A 16,984-nucleotide genomic window follows, 5' to 3' on the forward strand; every position below is an offset into this window, starting at 1 on the left:
GAGAGGGATCACCTATAAGTGATCTATAGGTGGAGCAGGTTGGGAAATCGATTCTGCAGAACAGGGTCAGCAAACATGTCCTTCCACACACTGCGCCGCTGGGATCTGGGATCACTGCACCACTTGAGGAGCGAGAGAGGAGCAGTAGAAGTCAGTTTAAGTTCTGTTTTTAGATTTAGACAGATCTGATAATGAACAAAATTGTGGTTGCCCAGCTCGGGCAACTAATTCTCTCTGGCTCCGTTTTCAAGTTTCCTGATGCTGAATTTTGGTTACCCCAGGCAACAGTTTGTGTCGAGCCCTGCCACATGGCACCAAAACTGCATAACCTGCTGTACACATTGTTGAACTTGTGTACTCTTAGTCACAGTCAATATTACATGCAACATTGTTTGTACTTCTTATTTGCATGGCTTTGATGAAATGGGTCTGGCTTAAATTCTATTCAAACGTGTATAGTAATCTACAATGCAAACAAAAAATATCACAACATCAAAGGAGAGCTTCAACAGGTTAAATGTGACATTTCCTGGAATCAGTTTGAAAAGTGATAATTCAGCTTAACTACCAGGATTTCTGCCAAATTAAGTCAAACATACTGTAATACTACTGGCATAGTATTAGCAAATAACTTTTCATATTTGATGCTGCCTGAACATTTTTTAAACCAAATATAATGACAGAATGACCGAATCACATTGCTCCTAATTAATCAGCTGTTAAGTAGAAATGTAGTAATGTACTTTATTTTTTGTACATTATACACTCTGGGGGGGGGGGGGGGTAGGCTTGAGGGTTTTCTGAATATGTTCATTGGTTGAATAACTACAGTACTCTATGAACATGCATCCTCTATAAACCTGTGTATGACTGTACATTACTTACATATATATTTATATAATATAAATACAAATATAAAATTGTACACTTATAGCTTAAACCAAACCAAGACATTTCTATGTTATAAACTATACTTCTAAAAGTAGTTGCTCAGGTTTCTTTTCAAGCTTCAAAAAGCTCTGCAGTTTGAGCTTTCTCCAACAATGTAAAACAATAACAGCATGAACAGCAACGTTGCAGTCTTCCTCCAGCCCAGCACCTGAGGGGTTAACACAGCACTGAGAGGCGAGGGGAAGCAAACAGCTGTGATTGGAGGTGTGAGTGCTCTGCTGTTAGCAGCCCTGATCAATCACTCCAGAACCCTGCTGGAAAAGCATACGATCAATACCAGCCAGGGAAAAAACATGAGCCTTCTCACAGCTTTCAGCAAGGGGATCACTGCATAGCAGACTGCATAAGAGAAGAAAACCTGAGCCTTCTCACAGCTTCCAGCAAGGGGAACACTGCATGGCAGACTGCATTATAAGAGGAGAAAACCTGAGCCTTCTCACAGCTTCCAGCAAGGGGATCACTGCATAGCAGACTGCATGATAAGAGGAGTAAACCTGAGCCTTCTCACAGCTTCCAGCAAGGGGATCACTGCATAGCAGACTGCATGATAAGAAGAGAAAACCTGAGCCTTCTCACAGCTTCCAGTAAGGGGATCACTGCATAGCAGACTGCATGATAAGAGGAGTAAACCTGAGCCTTCTCACAGCTTTCACCAAGGGGAACACTGCACTGCCAGTCACTCAAACAAGTACTGTATTATACATTGCTTAGGGGTTTACTAGTGATCAGAATACAAGGTTACTATGCTGTACTGTTCGTTATCTAAGGCACATCCCAGATAATCAGCAGTGAAAAACCTCAACTGTTCAGCATACTTTATTTACTTTAGTGTTCAGATTTCTCAATCAAGACAAACACAGCAATCACTACGCACACAAGCATGTGGCTGAATTTAAAAGAACTACCTTTAAAAACACCAACTGAAATCAAGTGAAATTGTAAATGATTGCACTAAAAAGCAGTGCAGTATACCATTAGATGGGGACTGCGTTTGTGTTGATTATATTAAAACACTCACAGAGCATGCACTGTTCCGCTTATGGGTGTGCCAATATTACTAACACACAGATGCTTACTGTCCAATAACTAAAAACCATTTACAAAATCCATCCATCCGTGCTGACTAGCCCAGTTGACAGATGACTACTGTCTTCCACGCCACGTGCCCCTTACTGTACATTCACATGTAACAGTCTAAATTCATCCAAGTGAAAAATGAGCAGACTCATTTTGCAGCTATTTAAAAATGTAACTTACAAGCCATGTACATCGACCCATTTTTCAACTATGGAGTACATGTACTTCTATTAGAGTTCCATGGTTTCCCAAATATTCAAACCACTTACTCCAGAGGTGTAGCAGTTTATGCAGCTATCTTGATAATCAGGAAACAAACTTGATTAGAGAATATTGATGAGAAATCTATACAGGTTTGTATCAGAGAAACATTTACAACAGCTACTCTTTTTTCAAAAGGGAAGGATATTAAATACAGTTAACTACAGCAAATGTATAACCAGGGCTTGAATTTCATTTTTGTGTCCTGGGGGGATTGTGTGCTGGTGGTTAAAGAAAAGGCACTTTTGCATATAAAAAAAAAAACTATATATATATATATATTTTACTGCATCATCATTCACACTGGTATTGCTTTAAAATAAGCTGCTTTCAGGAGACCTAACAGCTGTTCATCACCATGAGACAGAACACTCTCCATTGCTTTTGCCATTGTCTGACGTGAAATTTTTGCATGCAGCAGAAGAAAAAGGTGCTTTTTAGGGATGGGAATTTTAAACATATAAACTCTAAAGTGGTGGTAAAATGTTTAATAATATGCTAGACGTATAACCGGTTAAAGCGAAAGTCACCGCTTGCAAAACAACACCTAGATAGACTTAATGTCATCTTTTTTTTCAAAACTGTTTACTTACTGTAGTGTACTGAGTTTCTATAATCCTTAAAGATAGCGGCTGAGAATCACGTACGAGAGGATAAAGTCTCGCGGCACTCAAAATATCCAGCACCACTTATTTATTTGTTTATTTTAACCACAACTACTCAGAATGCGGCTCATAGTGCTTTCATCAGTGACACCCACTTCCTTAGAGATTGTTGTAGCATTTCAGGTATTCTAAACTGGGTGAAAAATACAGTAGCTTGGTGTCTTAAAATATCTCAGTGGTATTTTCCAGCACTGAAAGTTAGAGATATGCGGGAACTTGGAAGATGCGTGATTCCCTCAATCCCGCGCTGAAATTCAAGCCCTGATAACATTAGTTTCTAGACCATGCTCTACAATTTGCAAACAATGTTATGTCTCCTATGCAAAAAGTCACAAATGCATAATGTTCTGTCACTTACAGTATTATCTGTCATTCGTAGCTACCTGTTGATGGTGATGCAACAGAGCCACAAAAGCAGACAAACTACCCGAAAGGCTAACCTTAAACGTTAACCTGAAGTAGCTGCGTTGAACTGCGGTTTGTGAGACGTGATCAAGAAGCTCTCAGTGATCTTCATGGGAAAGTACTGGAACAGTTGTGGAATCTAATCGTTAAAACTGTCCTAATGCTGAAATGATTGAATACTTTAGACAGTTCAATTCAGCCAAAACATATTGTGGTTATTTAGGAGCAATTAGGCATGAAAGGACCATGTGTTTTATTTATACTGCATCTGGATATGATCAAAGCTTTTTCATTGTTTCTTGACAATAAATTGGCAGGCTGAACTTCTGTACAGTAGGCCTACATGATGGTGGTTTCATCCACAGCCAATATGAAAGTGAATGGAACTACAAATAGGAGTTTTCATGAACAAAAACAAAGCACCACCGGCAGAATAATCAAAGGTGAATTTTATATCGGATTGGAGTGCTTTGGACCAGAGGTTGATTTCTACTGGACACCATCTGCAATGGAACTTTGACAGAATCGAACAATACAGCTGTGTACCAAACATTGTGACAATAACAAAGTGTCTATCGAAAACTTAGTCACAAGACCTCACTCAATATGGCAGCCACATTAGGTCAGAGGTCAATCAAATGTCAACCGTGGGCTCCCGAGTGGCGCATCCAGTAAAGGCTCTCCGCGCGGAGTGCAGGTTGTGCCCTATAGCCTGGAGATCGCGAGTTCGAATCCAGGCTATGTTACAGCCGACCGTGACCGGGAGTTCCTAGGGGGCGGCGCACATTTGGCTGAGCGCTGCCCGGGTAGGGAGGGTTTAGGTCAGCAGGGGAATCCACGGCTCACCGCTTCAGCGACCCCTGTGGCCGATAGGGCACCTGTGGTTCTGCAGTGGAGCCGCGAGATCTGTGTTGTCCTCCGGCACTATAGGTCTGGTGGCATCGCAGTGGATCTGCAGTGCGAAAAATTACGGCTTGGCAGGAGCACGTTACGGAGTACATGTGTTCCAGCCACCGTTTCCCGAGTCGGCAGGGGGGGGTTGCGAGCGGTGAGGATACAGATAAATAATAATTGGGCATACTAAATTGGGGAGAAAACCGGGGTAAAAAATTGGAGACGACGAAATTTATATATAAAAAATAAAAAAAAAAAGTCATATAAGTTAACCCCTCAAAAAAGAAGTGACTACCTTAAATGGTTTCTACAGGAGGCTTTGATACTGGGGTAATGGCAGCTTTATGAAAGTTATAAAAGAAGTAGCATGAAAGGGATTTCTTGTACAATTGTATCCACATTTAAGGTTTGCTTTTTTTGCATAACATACAAACGCTACAAGTGAAAAACAAATTAAGAGAGGGAAGGGAGGGATAAAGCTTGATTACGTACGCCAGCGGTCGGCAATTCAATTTGACGGCGGGCCAAATGACCCGCAGGCAGCCGCACTCGCTTTGACAACTTCAGCATTCCCAGGTACGTAATCGTTTTTATCCGTGATCCGTTTTCAATCAACCCCGATGGCGATTTCTCATCCCATGCAAAGCAAATGCTTCCTGCAATCAACGAAGCAGCAACTAGAACTAGTAGTATATTTGCAGGCATAGTCGTTGCTGAAAACTGAATTCATTAACAAAGCAAATCTGGAATCATTCTGATCCTATATATATGTCCAGACAACTTTCGCTGGCTCCGTTTGTGCTCTCAACGTTTGGATCTACTTACACATGCGAAGCGGCTTATTCCAGAATGAATGCAATAAAAACAGATGCACGAAACAGGCGGACACAAGAATCTTTGGAGGACTGCCTACGTATCGCCGTCACCTCCATCACACCTGGGGGTCTAAAGCTGATCGCAGAACGCAAGTGCCATTTCTCATAAAATTTGTCATAAAGCAACGATGCATTTAAAATAAAAACGTATGCTACTTTTGAATTGTGTTTTATGTTATTCACCATTCCTGTCTATCATATGCGGATTCCAGTACCATAGCGAGGCATAAATGTATCATCAATCAGCAAGTACTGTACTTTGGAATCGATATTGCAAAACTCAATTTTCTGCTTACTCGCAAGAAATATATGGAGGTCATACGGAGAATCCCCAATGATAGCCCCCTTGCGGTAATATTAAAATGAAGTTCTGCTCTCGCTCAGCCCTTGATACAGCCCTGCCAGGAGGCCTCTGCCATTTGCCGACCACTGATGTCTGCTATAGAGAGCCCAAAAAGCATTTGAAATGCCGCTGCAAAGCAGGTCAAGTGCGCTGAAGATCTACGAAAATGAGAGCAAACTGTACTACTTTAATTATTACCTTGAGTGACACACTGTCAAAAAAATGTGTTCAATTTGTGTCCTCGTTAACCTTTAAGGATTTAAACGATAGTTAGCTGCCGAAAACAGATGGCTACCGAGTGTTCCGTTGACAGAAATTAACATCTTTTGAATAGGGCTGTAGACCTTGCTTGTATGTGACTTTCTACCAAGTTTCAGGTTGTTATGTGAAAAATCACAAGTTGCAGTCATTTTGTTGACAGCCTGGCATTGGTCCACTTAATCTACTGTAGCAATCGCTGACGGAAACCAAATGCTCCTTCGCTATAATGGCAAGAGCATTTTTGTAATCTTGTCTTATCTAACAAGTGCAAGATTTTAGCAGCCTTGCTGATGAGGACAGGCAGGCCACAGTTCTGCCAGTTAAAACAGACTTCTACTTTGTGGTTTTCCTTCTGCAATACATAGCACCACTTTCAACAATACAGACTATTCTGCAGTGCAAATCAGAGACAGTGAAGTGACTTCAATAGCGATGGCTGATTTTTTTAGTCTGTCATCCAGGACGCTTGGTGAATACAAATCTTGTTTTCATCTGAGAGATCACCAAAGACAAGTACAGTCAAACCTGCTCATGCGACCACCTGTCTAACGCGACCAATGACCACAATTCTCTTACCCAACAATGAACTCAAAACCTGTATTCAGAAACCATTTTAGCAGGCTTTTATCTGTAATCAATAAACATACTCCAACATTTTAGATAGGAGGCAGAAAACAGAGAACGCTTGGTTCCAGTAATCGTTTATTTCTGACTCTCTCACACCCGCCAGAGTCCACCGCTCTGCCAGCTTCACAGCTTACACACACACAGGATGCAGCAATACAGGAACACAAGAACCATGGCAACCAGAACAGCAACAACACTGAACGGCATGCAGCGCCTTCTTACAGCTTAGCTCCCCCCGTAGACACACAAAGCAGGTAAACACACATACACAGCAGAATTATAGTACAAAGGAAACATAGCAGAACAGCGGGAATACAAGAATTACAGCACAACACAAACACACAGATCGTTACAATAAAACAACAGCGCTCTCTTGTAAAGGAAAAGAGAAAAAATGGAGAAACGAGAGGTCCTCACCCCAGATGACAGAATTAAAGTTATTGAACTTGGAAAGACAGAAAGTGCCTGAAAAATTTAGCGTTAGAAAGACGCAGATACAGAACATTTTGAAACGGAAAGGAGAACTGTTAAGAGAGTATGAAAACAAGGTGCACTTAAGAGCCACCAGCAATGAAGAAATCAATGCCCTATGCTGGTACTGGGTTCAGGGTGCAACGAAATGACACATACCTGTATCACGGCCTTTGATTCAGTCACAGGCATTGAAATTTGCAAAGGATTGAAGTACAGGGTATAAAAGATAGCCCTCTTAAGAGACCACCTGTGTTAAGACGCCACTGTTTGACTGTCCCTTGAGGGGTCTCTTAATACAGGTTTGACTGTATAAGGATCAACTACAGGTGTGAGTACAACAAGCACTTTGCTGCAAATTCCATACAGAAGATCGCTTAGGGAGACTTAGCCCTCAGGCTCACCCAGCAGAAGATGTGGTGGACACATTGCCAATCTCTTGCAGTCAGCTACACAGAACAAAAAAATAAGAGTATATATTTGCCAAGTCTGCAATGTATTAGGGCTGTGTTCGAATGTTTGTTCTCTAGCCAGGAATTCGAAGGTAGCTTTAAACCTTCGAAGGTTCGTCAGGCTCATTCACGCACTGTGTTTGTTTGATTTTTTCCCCTCTGTTAACAGAAACCGTTTGACAATGTGTGAGTACTGTACATTAAATGTCACTCGCATGCATTCTACATAGCAACTCTATATGGCGCCGCTGCTGTGTACGGAGCACGGTATAGTATACCAAAGCACTGGGGGGGGGGGCTATAGCGGTTGTAGTGCAAATCAAGTTCAGTTGAAACTCAACAGGAAAATCAATCTCACAGGAAGGTTTAAAAATAGACTTGAAAATCCCCAACTGTATGTATTTTTATTTATTAATTATTTTTTTTACTACACTGCTATAGGATTCAAGAGACTCAAGCCTCATTTGGGGTAGGGAGGGATATGAAATGTAGAGGCTGCACATATTCTCAAATGTTTAGACATCTTTAATCATTAAAGCAAGAACATACTGCATTTGGAATACAGTATCAGAAAACGAATCATGAGTAGACCTTCAGTAGAGTGCTGTTAGATTTTTCTACAGGAAAAGACTTGTCTAAATACAAAGTTTACTGTTTATTTTACATGCATATTTCTGACTATAGTTAAACCATTTCTGCCACTTGAGGTACATGAAGCTACAGCTGACTTTTTAGACAAAAAGGGGACTATCTGAACACTGCTATTTATAGGGGTAAAAAACACAGCAACTTGGGTTTTGCAGCTTCAGAAATAGGTGCTATTTAAAACCCCACGAGAATCTGCAAACATACCGCAAGCACGCACCTGACAAAAGCATCCGAGTCTGAGAATGGGTTTCTCAGCAGGCCTGCAACTGTCTTTCGAAATTAAACATCAGGCATCATGTACCCCACTGTGTTTCTTTCTATAACACAATAACAATTTAAATGTGAACTGTTAGCGGAAAAATCTAAAGTGTTAAGGGGGCTCACTTTAAGCTCAGGCCATTATCAACCGGGTTGGTCTCACAGTAGATTTCCCAATAAGCAGGTTGGTACTGCAGACAGGTTCCCTCTGAATCCTGGAGACATGCTGCTACTGCACTGCACCAAAACCAGGAAGCCGCTCATCTGGTATGAACCACAGTCAGGGAACCTGCAGCGTCTCCTCCTACAAACACTCAGCTGACTGATTAGGAGGCAGTGAAGCCCAATAATAGAGTGAAGGACAGGTAGGTGCTGAGGCCAACTGGTTTAAAAAGAAGAACAAGGAGGTTGTGAGGCTTAGTGATTCGAGTAGAGGACCAAGGGGCCGAAGGATGAAAACAGAATGGTTTTTACAGCAAGGGGACTGTAAGGAAGCATGGACTAGTTGTCAAGGGTTCGAAGTGGAGAAACTGGGGGATTTAAGAGACTATAAAAGAAAAAGGTGCTGTACTGTAAATAAACATATGTGTCATTTCCTTTTTCCATTCAGGTTAATGGTCTGCCTCCTGTCTAAAACAGATATTTGCATACTACATAGAATACGTCTGAATCACACAATGATTTGCATGCACGGGTGTTTTCACTTTAGAACATTCACACCCTCAACAAAGCTTCCTTTCAATGTCCCTCTTATAATCCTCAATTTAAATTCTCACCAGTACTATTCTCACACATGAACAGGGGTGTAACGATTCATTGAGTATCAATGTTCACCAAATGTTTCTTGAATAAAGAAGAAGTGTGTTTTATAGTTGGTATGAATACTTACTCCCAATACAATGAAACTGAAATATATTAATATTGAACAAGCTGTTCTTTGAACTTCTAAATCTACATTATTTTCATACTTATACTTTGTAAAACGTCCTTCTATCTGCCATTAGCTACCTCGCATATCAGATTTAAACCAGGGAAATGAAACCTGCAACATGATACTTCAATGAATATGGAAACCACTCCAAGTTTAAAGAACTAATGGCATTGGGCCCCAAGTCATTAGCCCAGTTCAATTTGAACACGTTTACAGACAACTGTTTGTGCTCTTCAATCCTTAGGAAGCAGAACACAGCTCAGTGTACTCCTTCAGCACAGTGACCAAACACATCATTCATGCTGGTAGACGGAGCCACTCCAGGTTAAACCTACAGGTAGGAGCAGTGTCTCTCCACACAGTGTTAGGGAGCTAGGCTTCAATTATGTATCGAATCCAGATCTTAGGCTCCACCAGCAGGAAAAAAAGGTCGTCCTTCCATCTTAAGTCCTCCTGACTGGTAAGTGGGTGGAAACATTATAACTTCAATAGTGCTGAGAGTTTGAATTAAATAGGAATAATAATAATAATAATAATAATAATAATAATAATAATAATAATAATAATAATAATAAGCCTCTCTTATTCATACTAATTAAGCGACAATGACATTTTATAAGATGATCATTTACTGCAGATACAGTGTGAGTTTATTTTTCAAAGTTCAAAATCAATGACCGTTTCCAAATTAAAGGAGACAATTGTTATTTGCATACAATTTTGCGAAACAAATGAGCGACAATATTATTTTAAAGTAGGTCATGATGACCTACAGCAATAGAGCCAACTGTGGTTACATCATCTGTGTAGTGCGATTCCCAGCTTCACTTTCCAACATGCTACTGACCAATCATCAATTTCGTCAACATAAGTAATACGCTAGGAAAGTCAATGCGTCATTTGCTTAGCAACGGGCTTTACGACCACAAACCTGGTTGCAAACAAACCAGCAAGATGGCGTTGCGTTGAGGTTTTATTCAGCAATAAACCTAAAGTTATTGTAAATAAGATACATTTTAATGTACCAATGCAGGCCATTGTTTAATCAGGAGCAGTCATAGTTACATCTGATATCAGCGAAACGGACAGTAAACCAGAAACATCAGGACAGGCCAAAACGGTTTGGTCTGTGATATTTAGCATATTTCCACATTTCTGTGGTGTAAAGGCCTATACATTTCAGTTAAATACGAGTTTATTTATATAAAAAAAAGGTGTTTGTTTGACATGGAATGACTCCCCTAGAGAACCATAATTCTCTCCAATCCTAAAGCACATTAACTCAAAATAACCTAAAGACACCAGTTGTAATCACATGGCACCACACTCAGGGTCAATTAAGGATAATCCAGGGTTAGAAATCCACGCTCGCCCGAGGCGAATTAAATCAGACGAGGACTAGTTGTCTCAGTTGTCCTCTGGGGGAGTAAATCTAAATTTATAACTGTTTATTTTTTTAGCAAAATAAAATCTAAGCCTATTTTTTGGGACCCCAACTGTTGTTGATTCCAACTTAGGCACTTCACATAAAGGACTAGCAAGTTTTAATCAAGTTTACATCAGGACTACCTGGTTTCAAAAGGTACTAGTCCTAGTAGCACAATATTGTTAGTTTCTAAACTAGTTTTAAACTAACTCCTATTGATTTGTGATTCCTAAATGATAATTTATAAAAGAAAAATATATCATTTATGGAAATTAAATCAAATCTCTTGACAAGACAAAGCAGAGCCACACCTGCTGCAGATACATTTAATCAACTATCTGGACATTTTTTTCTGTCATCTAAAGCTAAACAAAACCTCTGTTCGCTCTGGATTTGTCCTTAAAGAGTTCACTCCCCCCTCTTTTGGAAGAGAGCAATGGCATTTAAAAATAGAGCTAAAAGCAGTCAGTTAACCAGAAAAATAATATATATATATATATATGTAATTCCACACACACACACAGAAATAGGACGGTAACCTCTTCAGGTGCCCTGCATTGCAAGTAACACAGTTGTAGTTAAACTACTTACTGTTGCTGCATCCGGTTTACTGTGTATTGCACACAACCGCGATTGTTATGAAAAACCACCACGTGCTCTGGATTATTAATAACGCTACCAAAGTCAATACAATAGAGTAAAAAAAAAAAAAAAAGTTCAACACTTGTCCACAGTACGCTGCCCACTAAGATTAACCTTAAGAAAAAGGCTGAGCACTGGCCAAGAGTTGTGAGAGCGCTCCCTGACTAAGCCATTAACACAACTTTCTGAAGCTGGTGTTTCTGTGAGGTCTCCAATGGATTAAAAGTCCTGTTCATGTACAGAGTCTATTGGCTACAGGAAACATATTTCACTTCATGCATAGACACCTAGTACCAATGGCATAATGAGCATTGATTTATCAGGGCATGTCTGAATTCAGGGGTGTGTGAGGCTTTGCCATATCAAACGGCTTATTCATGGCAAATTGACTGGAGCATTTCACTGGGAAAAAAGCTTTTGTTCAGTTAAATGACCTTCTAAATTCAATACTAGATTGATGACGTACTTGCCTCCGGAATGTTCTGGATTACAAGTGCAGTATTTATCTAGGATTAACGTTAGTAATTAAATGGCTGGATTGTAAACTCCATACAAATAGGTTTTATTTTTATAAACAGTGTTTACATTCTAAACGTCTTGTTATGTGAAACATGGGCTACATTTAAAAAATATCAGCGTGTGCCAATTTCAAAACGGCCTGCCAGGCAGTAAATGTGTGAATGCACCACACGATTCAAAAGTTCATATTTAATAGTACCATAAAATGTTCCAATTCTACAGCAGTCATACTAAAACCGTGTTAATAAATGCTAGTTTAAATAAAGAGATTTTACACTTCACTCACTGAAATGCTTAATTTCAAAACTATGTGTTTACTGAGTAACGTCTACTACAACTGTTGATCATTATTTCAGAGTCTTATTCTCAGGTTAAACGTGTAGATTATTCAGATCGCCCTATCGCGCTGATTATTCAGTGCAATGCCACGCAGGACCAAAACGCCTTATTTACCATTCTTCACAGGTAAGGGCTCCAAATATGAGCACTTACTGTCCTAAACTGCATAACTGGACCTTACTACATTGGAACCAACTAAATCGCGTTACCCCGCTGTTCTGAAACAAAATAGCCAAATCATCCAACCCTGCACAGGCACGCACAACACACTTAATCTTTGCCAAGATAGCTGCCCCACAAACCTAGCTCAATTTAGACTAAATACACTCATTTTTAAAACCATTTCGATTGAGTTTCTACCCTATTGCAACAAAACACGCACACTGGGCTCTGTATTATTACTCATCATAGGCGGAAGATATAACAAGTAGTTTTACCTAAACATGTATATTCTATTTGTAGTATAACTACTGTATAAGCAAAACAATCTCATTGGAAATTTGACAACGGAATTGTGCGAGTTGGGTTTATATATTCCCCATATCAGTGTTCACAGTGCTGTGTGTGTCTGTGTATATCATGCAAGCTGATGAACTCCACCCTCACTCACGCAAATAAAGATTCGCCTGTGCTTGCTTACCTGAGACCCAGGAATCTGCTTCTTGCTCTGCTTGGTGCTGGCCTCCTTGCTGTGGCTTTTCTGCCCAGTTCTCACTCAAGAGACACAAACACACGATCCAAACGGTGACCATCTTGCTGAAATCCATGATGTTGCGTTCAATGTATTATATATCGAGTTCCCTATATAAATATGTCGGTTGCGGGGTTAAAAAGTATAAGATGGCGAGGCTTTAGTTGCAACACAATGCTTCCTGGGGGTTTCTCGTCGTATGGATCAAATAAATTAGATCGCACTGATTCCGTGCAATACAAAGGGAGGGAGGGGATCGTTCGATCCGTTCAGTTCCAGAAAAACAACTTTTATTTTGCAGTCTAGTCAAAAATACTCAACAGCTGTAATTAAAATCGGATCCCCATCCTGCACAGTTAACATTTGGTTAATTAAATATCCGTTTCCTCAAAAAATAATATAAACACGTTTAACTTATTCATAATAAATATACTGTTGCCGTAAAACTATTTTTGCTAGGTCATCTTTTACAAATGTTCAACGAATTATAATGTAACTCATATATACGGTATGTACTGTGTTATAAGTGAATATCTGGTTGACTCCAAACATACAATTTGCTTTGTCAACGCTTTTATTTAAAAACGAAAAACTGTAAAGCAAATTTCGAGTTTGGCATTCTGGTGCTGGACCTTAATTCCAGAAGATGACAATGCTAATTTTTAATTAACTTTACACATATGCTTTAAACCAATATATATATAAAACAGTACACTGGTAGAATGTATTCAAATCATAGAATATATTGAATGGTGCTTTTGGCAAGGCCACGTAGCCTATGTTTCCTTCAACAAGCCTGCTTTAGGTTCCTTTTCAGCCCTCAAATTATACCGATGCCCGTGCTTCAGTGTTATCACTACCAGCCCAGAGGAGAGAATATATTATTAATGCTGCTGCTGCTTGTTATTGTTAATGTTATTCCGCACATGTTTAACTAAAAACTCATCAGCCTACCGCTGCAAAACGAATGGGCTTTCGACTGTAGCAATGTATTGCGTGGTCCGGGACAACTGGAAAATGCAGGCGTATTTTTTTGAAGATCTCACGCATACGTTGTGGTGTATCGTCTGGATCTCTTGTCCACTGTCAGCTCTCAATTTTGGGATATATCCTGGTTATGACGCTTAACTGTACCCTTTGTTTTATAATCAAGTGACTGTGCTTGTGCTCGTATTAATACATCTGTCCCTTGTATTCTGCAGGTCCCAACACACCGGAGGATTCCTTTTCAATCCCGCTGCGAAATCCAAGCGAGACGACGATTCCCTGTATCTGCTGCTGTTTGATCAGCGTCTGTCCGGTCTCCCCGCTGGTGTTATTTTGTGCAGTCGGCTCTGGAGATGCAGATCTGACAGGCCCCTTGCCTTGCTAAACTCTGTTTCCCCCCAACCGCGGAAAACAAACGGCCAATATTAAACCATTCCCAGTCCTGCTGAATTCTGTAGGCCCCTTGGCTTACAACAATCCGAGATAAAGCGTATGTCTCCAGTAACAACAAATTTATCTATAGCTATTTATTTCTAATAAAAACGCTCTCCAAACCCTAATTGAATTGCTGTAACTCCTGCAGGGCTCTACTGCAGTTTCGACTCAGTAAGGACCTCCTCCGTCTCAGTCTGTGTCGGGAAAACCGCAGAAGCCTTGGTGTGGTGTCTGCTCCCACAGCGCCACCTGCTGTATAGGAGTAACGTCTTTCCGCTTCTCTCTTTCAAAATCGACTGGGCTCAAATGCACCATATGCAGGACTCAACACACAGAGAACAAATATCCTGCTGTGCTAATTTTCACATCCTCCAACACAGGATGCAGGACTAATAAAATAATCACTAACACATCAGGATTCACTACCATGTCGGCTAGAATTTGCGAGTTAACCACCCTATGGAGATGCCAAAATCTCTATCCTCTTGGGTCACAACGCCAATTGAAATAACAATCCTTATAATATAACTCATTAAAGTTAATTATCAAGCTCCTGTTACAAGGAGCATTAATAATTGGTGCCCAGAAAGTGCACTTAACATTGCTAGCTCGCTTTCTTTGGCAGAACAGTCACTGCCAGTGCTGCCTGCTTTTTGTTTCTGATGTGTAGGTTGCAACCCTACAGAAAATTCCCGCAACTGCTGGTGACTAATAGTCGCCTCTTACTGGGCACCCAGCAGATATATTATGTTCTTACATGGAACACCAGTGCTGGACATTGCTAGAATTTACCTCAGTGAAACCAGCTGTTTGGGAAAGCTCAGGCAAGCACATTGATTGTCAGACCAGTATGGTAGAGCATGGTAAATGTGTGGTATAATAAGCACGGTGAAAGCATAGCAAACTACAAAGTTACTGTGTTGTGGAGTCTCTTTTTGATGACCAACAAAGAAACTGAGAAAACTGATCACAATAAAGAGCTGGTCCTAAAAGAGTGATATATTTAGCTTGTCACCAAATTAAGGATCTGAATACAGAGTTATATTGCTGTACAGTATATCAATTAGATAATTACATTTTTAGCTGCTTTGAACACAACAAATGTACACAACCCTAAAAGCTTGCCTTCAACACCTTCCACAAGAGGCAGCAATGGGCTGTTATCAAGGGTAACTGCACCAGCAAGAACAGCATCATAAGAAAATGAGAAAACAGCACAGCTTTTGGTGATGGTTTAAAATGAAAAGCACAACTTTTGCTGATATCACAATTCCACCCTCTACTGTTGAATCCATAGTCCTGAAATTTGACTGGAGCTCTTTATTCTAGTAAAGTATCAAACTGTCTTATTTTCTTTGTGCACTTTATTTGGATGAAAAAAAACAACCAGTTGGCCTTTGTTAAATTGCATAGAGTTGGTCGCTGTAAATCTTACAATCCCCCGCCTATTGTACCCATTATATAGTGTATCAAACAGATTCATTCACAGTTTGTGCTAAAGAATGTTCATCCTATTGTGACAAAACCTAAGATGTCTTTCCTTTCTCAGTATGCTTTGGCACTGTTATAAGATGCTGTTAATGGGCTGTGAAAAAGCCACCTGTACAGTTATATCTCTCCATATATATTATTGGACCTTGCTTCTCGATTAAGTGTAGAGAGCAAAAGATTTTGATTGTAAACATCTCAGCATGTCAAAGTAAAAGGTACTGAAATATATTAAAGGTAAAAGCTATTACAGAAACTCCTTGTACCCACACTCGTTATACTGTATCAAAAAATGCTGTCACTGCATGGTGTTGCAGGGAGTGGGTTAAAACGGCAATGGCATAATTGCATGAACACCACCTCATGACATCATATATACTTTATTCAAACTAAATACATAATTGTTCGTGAGTTTTGGGTTATTCTTCTGTGATGTTCTACAAAAAGACAACCTTTTTGCTAGAAACTAACCTGCACAACGCGAAAAGAAACGCTTGGCCGTGAGTAGAAGCGAGGTAGTAGATGATGTACCATGTCAATCATAAAAATCGTCACCTCTGAATGGTGGAGCTATGGGGAAAGGCGGACTGGGGGAATCTAGTGCATCTGCTGCCAAAGCGACAGTCCTTACAGCCTATACGAATGGCAGGGGCGCTCGAGTGTCTCTGCAGATGTGAGGAGGACCTTCTTCTATGTTAAACAATAACATTTGCGAATGTTCACAACACAAAGCAAGTGATCAGCCTTATCATATGATCGGGCTGTAGCATAGAATGATGACGTAATTTAGGAGCTGCACACGCACGACTACAGGGCTGGAGATCACCCTTCTCTTCTCCAGTTGGTCTGAAAAACATCGTGTGCTGCTGTTGATTTCCGTCTCAAATGTCACGCCTCTCGAGAGCCACAACCCCATGCGCTCATAGACAACCACAGCTAAGCCACCACAGGCCAACCACGAGCACGGTCTCCGAGCCTGCAGTTATACCCGTCCTGGAGCCTCCGGTCTGCAGAGACACCCTTCTCCGCGGTTTGGGGGGAATCGTTTTAGTGCCTTGACTGTAAAATGTTTTTTTACATATTGTATTTCAATAAAACAGTGGACGTGTTTTCCATTTTACTGGAACACGATATGTTAAAATCTTCAGCAGGGGTTAGTAAACCTAGAGGTTTGCTATTTAAAAAAAAAAATACAACATAAAACACAAAACTGTTTTTCTTTGAAATTAGAGAGAACCCAAGCGTTAACACATTCGTTAAAATGTTATTTTAGTAAAACGACACCTATTAATGCTGAATACAGGGCTGGTGTCTAATATTGAAAGTGACTTTACATTG

The 16,984-nt window shown here is 40.3% G+C and overlaps 1 protein-coding gene across 5 annotated transcripts in view; it reads right to left on the minus strand.

Annotated features, from left to right (window-relative positions):
• LOC117962432 (stromal interaction molecule 1-like) overlaps positions 1–14,524 on the minus strand; it is a 54,840-nt gene extending 40,316 nt beyond the window's left edge. The window contains exon 1 of one of the 5 annotated variants that reach the window (XM_059030416.1): positions 12,686–14,524. In XM_059030416.1, coding sequence (XP_058886399.1) covers positions 12,686–12,812 — 127 coding nt within the window. In that variant the 5' untranslated portion in view covers positions 12,813–14,524. The remainder of the gene's footprint in view (positions 1–12,685) is intronic. The other 4 variants (XM_059030417.1, XM_059030418.1, XM_059030419.1 and 1 more) reach the window with 4 other exon arrangements.
• Between the last annotated feature and the right edge of the window lie 2,460 nt (positions 14,525–16,984).

The sequence above is a fragment of the Acipenser ruthenus genome, chromosome 9 (assembly GCF_902713425.1).
Source record: "Acipenser ruthenus chromosome 9, fAciRut3.2 maternal haplotype, whole genome shotgun sequence".
Lineage (NCBI taxonomy): Eukaryota > Metazoa > Chordata > Actinopteri > Acipenseriformes > Acipenseridae > Acipenser > Acipenser ruthenus.